The sequence below is a fragment of the Atractosteus spatula genome, chromosome 5 (assembly GCF_055471065.1).
Source record: "Atractosteus spatula isolate fAtrSpa1 chromosome 5, fAtrSpa1.hap1, whole genome shotgun sequence".
NCBI classification, from domain to species: domain Eukaryota; kingdom Metazoa; phylum Chordata; class Actinopteri; order Semionotiformes; family Lepisosteidae; genus Atractosteus; species Atractosteus spatula.
Genome location: NC_142710.1, coordinates 24,134,767 through 24,147,171, shown reverse-complemented (window position 1 = coordinate 24,147,171; position 12,405 = coordinate 24,134,767). Strand labels below are relative to the sequence as shown.

General features: G+C 36.9%; 1 protein-coding gene across 1 annotated transcript; it reads left to right on the top strand.

The window, feature by feature from the left end:
* The first annotated feature begins 2,336 nt into the window (after positions 1 to 2,336).
* foxi1 (forkhead box i1) lies at positions 2,337 to 4,376 on the top strand. Its single transcript, XM_088917216.1, has 2 exons — positions 2,337 to 3,040; positions 3,454 to 4,376. Exons 1-2 carry the CDS (start codon positions 2,443 to 2,445, stop codon positions 4,011 to 4,013), a joined length of 1,158 nt encoding a protein of 385 aa, XP_088773342.1. The 5' UTR covers positions 2,337 to 2,442; the 3' UTR covers positions 4,014 to 4,376.
* Positions 4,377 to 12,405: the final 8,029 nt, after the last annotated feature.

The window sequence follows — 12,405 nt, the reverse complement described above, 5'->3', positions numbered from 1 at the left end:
TATAAGACCTACGTGTTACTCTGTATGTAAAGACAGAGTCTGTCAATTTTAAAGTAAAAGAGAATGACAATCAGCATCTAAAGGCCACGCTTTGTGTCTCTTACTCCTAGCCGCAAAATAACAAAACAGCAACGAAAAGCGTAAAACCCAGCTTTCTGCCCTTATCTAAATGACGCACTATAAAGTGATGCAGACATGTCATTTGTTCTCGGTAAAAAAAGAGTATTGCTGATAATACAATTACTTTGCATATATCCACTTTCGAACTCTTTCGCTAATCGTTTACGTTTCTCTGAAAGGTGTTCTGCAGGGTCCTCCCAAAAATTGGATATCTGAAAGCGCACTGTGAAGGGTGCGAGTCAAGTGTACTCAAAGGTCATTTAGCCGATGAAAGGCTGCAAGTTATTTTTTTGTGAGGCGGGATGTTTTCATAGAGACTACTCTAAACCGTTAGATTACTATTTCTTACCAAAGGGACACAATGTTCTCAGGCATTTCGTCCGCTAACTTAATGTAAAAGTGTCTTTTGATGATGTAAATCCTGATCCCTCACATATGTGTTTCGGGATATTTTTTAAGAAGATGGTTTATATAAAGAGAACGCTTTACCTTAAAGTGGCGTTGCAAGACAGTCTGTTTATAAGGAGTTGCTTTCTTTGTGGGGATATTTTCTCAATTGACAGTAACACGTGCACACACGCACAAATGCTATTCAGTAAGACGACAGTGAAATCAATATTGAAGGAGCTCAATATACAATTAAACCACTAGGTGGCATCCTAAGAAGGTTACTAGAGAAAACCTGTTTTCAGCTCTCCCACAGATCCGTGAAGTTGACCCAAAGCCACCCCAAAGTTCAGAAACGTGGTAATGTCAACGATAACTGACAATACTTGGGACGATTTAATTATTCCTTATGCAACATAAAAATAATCACTTAAAGTTTGGAAACATCAAGAAACCTAACATATCTACAGTAATTTAAAAATTGTAATTTATTAGTAGCTGGAACTAATCAAGTAATTTCTCGTGTCAATGTTGTTAAAATTAAGTACTTTGAAGCTCGGATACACCAAAAACGGTGCAGGCCAGGACGAGAGCTGAAAACACATCAGCTGAACCTTCGCCTGAACCGGAACTTGAATCCCAGTCTGTTTGGATTAATAAAAATACACCGAAAAAATGAATGCGTCATTGTAAATGATTAATTGCGTGGCTATATGTATACATTTTTATCTAAAGAATTACACATACCGTAATTAGTTTCAAATGTGACCATTTTCCTTCTCACAAAATTAATCCCAACAAATTGCTTGTAACAAACAAGTTGTAATACACATACAATGCACACATTACCATAGCACATCCCAACAATTTAGAGCCTGCTTTACACATTTACACTTACACATAAATGTATTAACCACTTAAGTATTATTAGTTTTTTAAATAAAGTAAAAGGTTTTACGTATCGACCTACTACTCCTGCTTTTGTATTTCAAGACGGTGAGAGACCACAAAGTTTGTTTACTAGTTCTTAACACTACAGACGAGGTCTGCGTCAAGTATCAAAAACAGTTTGATCTGTCATTGATGTGGGGTTGTGAAAAGAGACAGGCAGACTACTTCATTCAGTTTTTTGTTGTTTTTTTTAGATAAAATCCACAAGAGAAAATAGTGACAAAAAGTAAATGTATAAAGTTGTCATAACTGTAAATGTATGGTTAAATAAAAATAATAGGATTATATAACACTCAACTGTTTTTATAAAGTCGGAAGACGTATTTTACTGCATTGAATAAGTGCACTGCTTTACGGGACGCATCCAAAAGGCACTGGAGTAATGTGAAGTTGGTGTGGGAGTGGAGTACTGGGCTGTTACAAACAAGGAAAAAGACTTAAAAAGAGTTTTAATTAGACTGTAGGCAATCCTGACTGCTATACACGTTCCGGCCCTCAACTATTGCAATATTAGCATACCGAGGCTCACATTGTACCAAATTATATGAATAGTTTTTAGAATTATTATATCATCTTTTATTATATTATATTATATTTATTATTATATTATTATATCATCTTTAAAGCAGCATATTTTACATCGGGAATGTGGTAAACAATTAATGGTTGTTGTACAAGGTCTTAAAATAAGATCATTTTTGTTTTGAGTTAGTATAAAGTAATCCTGTGTGGTTCTGGGTCCTTTTGGTTAAGACAATACAAGTGGAGTGTGACGGTGGAAGGGGGTGTTGCCGAATTATTCATTCAAGCTACCTGTTCTTGAAGCTCACTATCACAGTGCGTGGAGCCATTACTTAAATGCTCCTCTCCACAGCGTGAGGGCTTATTCTTCAGAGAGAACCAGACGAAGAAGGATACTAGGTCGCCCTGCCTGATGTTGAGAGACGCTGCCCCCTGTTTAATCGTCACTGATCAGAACGGATTATGAACGCTTTTGGACAGCAGCCATCGAACTCTCAGTCTGCCCCACTTCAGCATCACAACGCGCAGGAGCTCCTAGATATGGCCGTGTACTGTGACAACTTCAGCATGTACCAGCAGAACTTACATCACCACCACTCTCAGAGGCCATCCACGCACCCCACGAGTTACGGACTCGGAGAATACTCCTCGCCAACGACCAACCCATACCTCTGGCTAAACAGCCCGGGCATTAACTCGTCTCCTTATCTCCCGGGCACAAATGGGGCTTCATATATTCCATCAAGTTACGGGGCGAATCAGAGACAGTTCCTGCCACCGCCCACAGGGTTTGGAGGAGCAGATCTAGGGTGGCTCTCACTCTCCAGTCAACAAGAACTTTTTAAGATGGTCAGGCCTCCGTACTCTTACTCGGCCCTGATTGCCATGGCGATCCAAAATGCTCAGGATAAGAAGCTGACTCTTAGCCAGATCTACCAGTATGTTGCTGAAAACTTTCCATTTTACAAAAAGAGTAAAGCCGGGTGGCAAAACTCCATTCGTCACAATCTGTCTTTAAATGACTGTTTCAAAAAGGTAGCACGGGACGAGGATGATCCTGGTAAGTAGAACTCGTCATTTATACTAAAATAAGGGGTTACTTGTGTATTGAATTTTTTAAAAATATTAAAGAAAAAACGACCATCCCCCGACAAGGTACTGTGATGAACATAAAACACGTTTTTGCATGAACGTTTACACAACCCGGAAAAAAAGGAAAATGTTGTAGGACACAAAACCAAATTTGGTGCTTTGCTCTAATAATCTGTAGTTATTCGTTGCCGAAGGAGAGACGTCATAAATATTCCCTGGTTTACTATATTGCACAAACAAACGCACGTGTATAAACCATAATAAGCTTTTAAGAAATGCACATAAAGTTAAACTTGGGCTGGATAGCAAAGGGGGTGAAAATACGTTTTGAACTTCATGTTTGGGTCAAAATACTTGAAGGGGTACTTTGTGTGTTTACAGGAAAAGGCAACTACTGGACCCTGGATCCCAACTGCGAGAAAATGTTCGACAACGGTAACTTCAGGAGAAAGAGGAAAAGGAGAGCAGACGCCAACGCAGGCAGCAACAACGGAATTTCCGAAAAAGTCGAAGACAACAGTGGCTCACTTAAGATTGCAGACACAGCCAGTCTCCTGAGCTCTCCTTCCCCGAGCCTACAGAACTCCCCGGACTCGGGCAGCGAATCCAAGTCTTCACCACCGCCGCCTGCCATTGAGCCGAGTCCCTGCTTTAACAACTTCGTTTCCAGTATGAACTCGATGCTTCTTGGAAACAATGGCAGTAGGCAGTTTGGTTCCGGACTTTTGGGCGATTTGACTCAACACAGAGAAAACCTCTCCGGACTTAGTACTTACTCGTCAACAAGCAATACGCTACCGAACTCTGATGGAAGTCATCAAACCCACAACCGACTTAGCTACTACCCGACAAGTCAAGGAAGTGGCACATTGGGCAGCCCCATGCCCAGTCACTTTAGTGTCAACAACTTAATTTACAGTCGAGAAGGAACAGAAGTTTAAAAAATGACATGAGTCAAAATGAAAACAATGGGCGAATTAGAGCAAGAACATCAATTCCTCAATTCACCCAGCATTAAGGTGAAGATTGTATCAGGTGCTGTCAAGAAGGTGCCTTAACTAATAAGAATTATGTACATTAATACATAATAATAAATCACTGATGCAAAATGCTGCGCGTTCCTGCTTGCGGAGAGCCTGGATGTCAAGTAGAAACATTATGTAAAGCATTGTTTCTTATAGACGTTTTTACTGCAACGATAATGCACAACTTGCCTGTAGTGTACGCATTTTGGGTGAAGAGGAACCTGTGGCCTCAACAAGCTTAATCTTTAAAGGATTTTAGTGCAGCCTCATTTGATCCATGCCACGTTAAACATATAAAGTCTTTCTTATGCAGTGTAACTTAACAATGTAAAACTGAATTTCAGTGCCTTAATTTGTAGTAGGCTGTTTTGTATGCTAAGTGTATTTTACTGTTTGGTACTGCACTCGATTAATAAATTTATTTCATGGTTGGAATCAGCTTGTTTTTTAATTGTCGCAAAGTTTGTTCTCATATTTGTTTTTTTCTATAATAGGGGGTGGAACACGAATGATGTACAAATTGCATTGTAACATCTTACATTTTGTATCACAAAATACAATACCGATGATGTGTAGAGGGAAGTGTCCTTGAAAATACCCGAGGAGATTACAGCACGTTTTCCAGGCGTAACCAAGCGGGAAATATACAAGAAAAATGATTGCAAATAATAAAGAATAACAACGATAGAACTTCCCGTTTGTTCTTACGAAATAGTTTTCAGAAGTGTTTTTATATTGACGCAAACATGGTCTTAATCATTGTTTTTGGAGTATCCTGTTCGTTCGTTTATTCAAAACTTATTAGTGTTCTGAGAATGCAGCAAACTAATGTAAACTTGATTTTCGTGTGTGTGTGGGGGGGGGGGGGGGGGATAAAAGATTGGTTTATATAATTATTTCATTATTTCAAGACCTTTACGATTAATGGAGGAATGATTGTGAACAGCAATACATTGACGGACTGACGGTTTACTTGTTTATACTGTATATTTATTATTTCAAATATACATTTTAATCGGTGGTTCTGAAAAGAGGTAATCTTAACAGACTCCAAAAGAAAACCAAGAGTTCTGTTTATAAGTAAACACCTCTTTCTTCTCTTTCCGAACAAAAGATAATATTTAGAAGCCGATGTTGCTGACTATATGACGAATTTCAAGTTTAATCGAGCGTTTGAATTAATCCAAACCCCCGCTGAGCGCCCCTTTAATTACACTTTTCAAACCGTCAGGGACTTAAGTTTAACTCTTCAGTCCAGACATTATAACTCTTTCCTCTTCCCATCTTTGGTTCAGATGCTGCCTGCTTTACATTAACTAGGCTATAGTTAATGCCCATTAACTAGGCTATGCGTTTTGTGACCGATGAAGTACGAAATAGCAAAGTACTCTAGAGTTGACGGTCAAAAGTATATTTCAAAATAGCTGTTCAATTATTTAAATTTAACTGATAGTATTATGAGTTGTAAACTTCTTTAGTTTTTTAATTATTGCAGCATATGTAGCTATAGCCTAAAAAAAGTCTAGGTTCATTAACTCAAGTGTCTCTTCACGACTAGTGGAAAACAGAAGGTGAGACTTGAAACATTTTCCGCTTGTCACTTTGAATAAACCCGATTTCAACAAGTCATCACAGCTTTATTTCTACAAAGTTCAAAAGTTCAGTTTTTCGTCTGGTCCACTTTATTTATTCTCCGCTTATTTTACGGTAGATAAAAATGGCCTTCTCAGGGGGTTTTATCGGCTGTACCAGATATTGCTAGAGCGTAACTACGCAGCAGCTGTAGTTCACTTGCCAGCAGCATCGAAATGCAGAAGAAGCGCAAAAAACCTAGGAGAGAGATTCGTGTTTTGAAGTTTACACAGCAGTGTGAGAATGGCTGGTAACTCATTGTTAAATTGCTTACGAACTGTACAACAAAACGTTTCCGAACAAATAAAGGCCTCCACTGAACTGAATTGCTCGCGCCTTTAAAATAACATATCTGGCATTGATGTATATGGACAGTTGTCCTTCGAGTTACAAACCAAGCGAACTTGTGATTTAAAAAAGAGGGAAAGCTCCCACAGGGAAATATACGGCATTTTCCGCAGGCCGCTCATGTAGTATTTGGAAACAGTAAACTGCATGCAGGAATCAAAGCAAGTAAATAAAAGGAAACACCTCTTAATTGGTTTATAATTGAATGCACTCTGGCGTTCTGTTGTCTGGAGCAAAACAGAATTGACAAGACTTTCGTGCTCCTGGTCGTGACACAATGGATGCTGGCAGCAATAAGAGATTCCCTCCTGTGCCCGAACGAAAACACCGTGACCTCAGATCTGGGAACAAATTATATCACTCAGACCACATTTTCTTCTTCTTATGAAGCAGAGACCTTAATCTAACAAAGAAAGCATTTTCTGTAAAACCGAAGCACTTGCACACAGCGGCAAGTTTCCAACCTCTATTGTGATCAGCCCGGTCCAAGGATACGCTCTGAAATACAATAATGAACAAAGTATAGCACATGTTTTATAATGTGAGTTCCCTCTCTACCAATAGACTAGGAGTGTGTAAGGATGGAACATGCAACGATGGTTTTCCCTTGAGGTTTTGCTTGAGTATTTTACTAGAAATTATCTTTTTTTACAGCGTTGCTGTTCTGCGTTGAACCACTATCTATTGTATAATAACAGTCATTATTATACTGTCTGATCAACACTGATAATACACCTTATAATGTAACATATTCTTGAGTGGCTGAATTGTTTGAAAGGAGTAAGTGTGTTTTGATATCTCATTTTTGTAACAATGTGATTTTTTTAGTTCTATTAACTCACAGAACTATTGCACTCTGTAGAACACACAAAACGTTCTTAAACAGAGCAAGCCTTTCAAATGTACAGTGTTGTGCTCGATTGGCTCTCAATTTATTGATCTGAGGATCTCATCCAGTAGGTATTTGAGGGGGAACTGGCTTTAGAAGCCAATAACATAGCTTGGCAGCTTCTTCCCAACACCCACCACTTTTCTTGTAATACAGTGCTTCCTGTTCTTTTTCTTCAGTTGTCATTTTGTATACGTAGGTCATACTCCTATGTGCTATTTATTTTTGGGAAACAATCTGCCTTATAGTAAAATGGTTTCCCCCAAGCCCTTCTCATATTTCTATTTAGAATTAAATGATAATCCGTATATTGATCAGATGCTTTAGCAAACTAATATCTAAACATTATAAAATGTTTTATATTATCGAAAAGTAATGGCAAAGTTTAATTATGACTCAATTTATTATATGGAATATAAAACGAACTTACAGTTTCTCATATTAGCTCCGACCGTTCTCTAAAGAGCGAGATTTTAATACATGGTTCATTTGATCACTAATGCCATTAATGTATTACAAAATAATCAGTAGAAATATGTGTTTTCCTAGAAGCTGGAGTGGGAGAATGAGTGGGAGAAACCTTCAATGTTTTTATTCAAACATTGAATAACATTGAATAAAACACCTAAAGAAACACCTAAAGTATTCATATTTGTTTATTTTTAGAATTTTTCATATTTCTTGCTTCCCTGTGATCGTTTATCAATGGGGTTTGGTCTATTTATGTCACATAGACTGGCATTTGTAATGTTTTGTTTTCGGGGGTTGGAAGCTGTTTCTCAAAGTCATGAGTTTTCTAATCAGGCGCTAAAGTGCATCGAAATTCGTTAATAACGGTAATATCCCATAATCCCATAATCAGGAAGATACAGTATATACTATATAGAGCGGCACTTTGAACATTCTTTGATACATGTAATTTTGCCTTGAAAATTGAAATACAGCACTACAGAAAAAGTTAAATTAAAAACTAATACGAAGTTCACAAAGTTATACTTAATGCATATTAATTTGCGGTAGTTTATTGCTTAAAAGAATGGACTAGTATGTAAAGGCAGTCATGTGAAATTAGTACAATTACTGCTCCATAGGCTCAATAATAATAGAAATAGTCATAGTCGGAGAAAAAAACATTAAATTCAAATCACCATCTCGATGAGAAAAGCAGACTCCATAGATAAATTACTCTCATATGTATTATTAATTTGTTATATTTGCTAATATAGACTATAATCAATACATTTTCTTTTTGTAGTTTTAGTTTTGGAGTAGCCCTTTTTTCCTCAAAATCTATCGCGTTTTTATAAACAATCTAAAATGAAATTAATATTGTTTTTTTTTTCCTCTGGATGTGTATGTGGGAGAGCAACACAATCTAGGTTGATGCAAGTATCATGTCACACACTGCTTCAATTCTTATGTTACTGGTGTTTAATACAGAAAGAGTTCAGTAATCCTAAAAAGTCAACATTAGATGTCTTATACAATAGAAATGGGACGCTGAACTAATAGCACTGATTCATCAAAAATGGAACCATAGAGATGAGTCTGAATCAGAGATGAATCTGGAAAAAATATATTAGATGCATTACCTGTATTTGGAGGATAATCAATGGAGACTCACATGCCATAAAAGACCATCTTAAAATATTATAGTGCAGTGGTCTAACACTACACTAATGGTCAAAACAGGTGCTTTCTATAATACAGAGAAGGACACACCAATAACTCTAAAGGCACTATTTTTTTTTCTTATATTTTGAAAATGTAGATTAATGGAAAAACACGGATAGTCCTCTGTATGAAATAAAGAAACTGCAGTGACTAAGTTTAACTTGGACCCAATAAAGTTTTATTATTAAGCATAAAAAGAATGTCAATGCACATTATAGAAAATAAATCATCAGTAAGTGAAATAAAATTGCATTTGTCCTTATTCCACACTTATTTCATTATGTGCTTAATTTCTCCTTACAACCTAACATAACCATATATCATAATATATCATGCAAACAGAGCCATAACCACCAAATACCCTTCAGAAAAGGGCATAGTTCCCGTACAGTAATTCATCAGCCTTACTTTAGTTTTGCGCTGTACATGCACCAGTGCCCTTTACCAGCCCAAGGCAAATATTTACTTTAGCACCGGAATATGTCAGTGTGGCCAGGCTGATTGAACCCAGGCTCCCCTGACTGACCCCGGCACAGAGTGACAAGCCCCAGGGGCAGGGACTGGTCAATGTGCCTGCAAAGGGGACGTGCCCCATTGAGAGTCTGATGCTCTAAGACTATAATGAGAGGTTTCAAGCTCACTGGGTCAGTCTCAAAGAAGATGGGGATTCTTAATTAGAAGGCCCAGTTGTCCGAAGTTTAGAACCAGATTAATTTAATCCTATTTGACACAGCAGAAAAAGGAAATATTCTCCCTTTTCACTATGTTCATCTGTGCCTTGGCCCCAGAGACAAGAAAAGAATATTATCACAGTGCTGGGGAAACAACATTTCCTTAAGACGTTCTTCTAGAAAGCAAGACATTGGTCAACTAATATTTTCCTAGTTTGATGTACACTGGTCCATTGTGAGAAAAGGATTGCTCACATCTTCAGTTCTTGTCCTTAATTCGGCAACTGGGATGGAATTACTGGAAAAATAAAGTAACTTTAGCCTGATGTAGGACTATCGTTATCCCTGTGGGAATTTAATTTAAAATATGGAAATTTCATGTTCAGTAGCATTTAAAGGCAGTAATGTACAGAGATCTGACTAGTAACGTGATCTTCTTGAAAAATACATAGAACAAGGTAACTTAATTATTTCTTAACATTTCCTAGATTACTGTGTTTGTACACAAAATTGAAATAATATCATTCACTCGAAGAAGGACAAAACAAAACACCCACGGAGTTCTCTTTAGTATCATATTGCCTTCAGAAGTATTAAGAACTAAGCTTGTGCTTTAATGCCTTAAGGCAAACAGCCGCTCAGTGAGTGACACAGGACTCAAGTGATGAATCACTGGTGTATAAAGTTGCACTCAGTAAGGTGTGAAACATTACTTCCATTAGCGTTTCTGAAGACACGAAGATCCTTTTAACTGATAATAAAAAGAACCTGTACTATTCTTGCACAACTCATGGAACAGAAATTGGGCAGAGCTCTGCCTATAGTAGACATCACTGCTTGGAATCTGCTACTTATAAGTTTTTATACTTTAATTCAATCATCTACTGTTGAAGTGCAATTCTTCATACATAGCTAAGCATTTTATGAAATGTGCTATAAGAGTGATATTAGGCATATAATGTTCCAGAAGTTGCACAACCATTTTTCATGTCTTCTCCCTTTATTCTATAACTTCCAACGCCTGCAGGGGAACCATTGAATTCTGGTCATAAGCTTCTTTAATAGAATCCATGTGAAGTGCAGGAAATATTGTATGTGTTATTGTCCTGTAACAGTAATGTCATTTTAAGTTGTTGCATCTCCCAGATCTGTAGTTCAAGAGTTGTATTTGGTCTTACAGTTTTGTGGTGACATAAGATAGAGAACCACATTTCAACAGTTGACCTTATGTAATGTATTGGACTTGTTTAAGAACTGAACATTGGATATAAAAACTATAAAAGCACTCTCAGAATATAATTTGCATCTGAAGGCTCATCGAGCAATACCTATTTTTGCAATTCAAGTCTTTCCTGAAGGAAACTACAAATAGTTTGAGCTTGTAAACAGTTCAGCTTGTAACAGATTGTAAACAGCCTCTTCCTAACCACCATAATTTTATTTACAGTTTACTATATCAGGCAAAACAAAATCTAATTTCTTCCAACTATGCAGTGTACATAACTCCATAACCCTTACGTCATTTTCATTGTGGGAGACATGGGTTGTGCATGAGGGGGTTATTTTATAGCCTGGGTGTTGGAACAAGGGCAAGAGCAACATGACATGACATTGTGTGTAACACAACACATACAACACAAAGGTTTTCCTTTATTTCCCTTCTCAAATAAATAATCATAAACTATATACATGTTTGAGTCACCACTAATAGTAGTCAGTACCAATGGAATGTAAATTACTATGCAACATAAAGTAAATAGCTTTTGTAGTAGGGTAGCGATAGTGGCGATAGGCTAAACATCTAGTATATTTTTAAAAGACAGGGAAATGTATTCTTCAATCTTTCTGTAATATTCTAGATTTCCATTTACCCTTGCCACCCTCACTGCCCTGCTACACTATGAGCTTCCAGGCTCTTTATAAATAAGCTCACATTCTTCAATTAATGCATTCAAAAACTAGTGGATTTTTTTCTTCCTTTGTACATGCTAAAATTCAGCTTACATAACATTTTATTTTGCAAATACTATTAATTTATTCAGGCCTTCTAATTTTGAAATCCAAACGCTTTCAAATCTTTTTAAAGGTTCTGTTCAGGACCAAGGTGAAGAGTATAGAATGAAGGTGTCAGCGCGTAGAGAAAGAACTGAAAGGAAGAGAAGGAATTCAATGATTGGTTTGATAGAAAGATGTTGGCTTTCAACAGCAGAGTCGACAAAAAGAAAAGATTAGCTTTTGTCACAAAGTAGCTTTAAAGACAGAAGCCTTTTTTTAAGGAAAGCTGTTAGGTAAAATATGTCCAAAGCTATTTGGATTGGTTCGCATGGAAAAATGCTGTCCTGCAACAGTAAAAAGATACATATCCAGTTTAGTGTTAATATTGAAAATACATTGAATTTTGACATATAAAAAATCCTCTTTTTTTGCTGGTATTTCATATAAAACCAGCACACCTAGAAATATTATATTGTGACTGACATGCAACCAGATAATTATATTATATATACTTTGTCTCCTGTCTTCTACAACAGGTGACTCCCAGCCTAGTCCCATAATGCATAACAGATATATAAAGTTAATGATGCCATGCACTCAGAACCCTCAGATAGACTGGGGACTAAGTCACTTAAATGATAAATTTAAAACAAAAGCATATGCTACTGTATCTCTCAAATACGATCAAAAAAGAATGTTTACTGCAATCATGTTCATGGTTTCTTTGTGTTTTATAGGACACTAAAGGCAGTTGAGGCAGCATCTATAATCGGACTTTTGATACATTCAATAAGTTATGCCTTCTCTGCACAGGACAGAAAAACTGAATTAGAATTTTGTAGGCGCTCTGTCCAAGTTATCTGGCTCAGAAAAAGCCCACCCCTGATTTCAGACACACCTCCCAGAAGGAATATGAGGCTATTCTTCTATGACAGTTTATTGGATCTTGATTTAGACATGGAATGCTTCACAGAAAGTCTGTTTATATGGAAAACAAAATTTCTATATTTTGTTTCATTTACACAGTCATTACTTTTACAAATGCATTGCTTTAGTCAGTGATTCCAAAGTACCTTATCTTAATACAAAAATGACAATT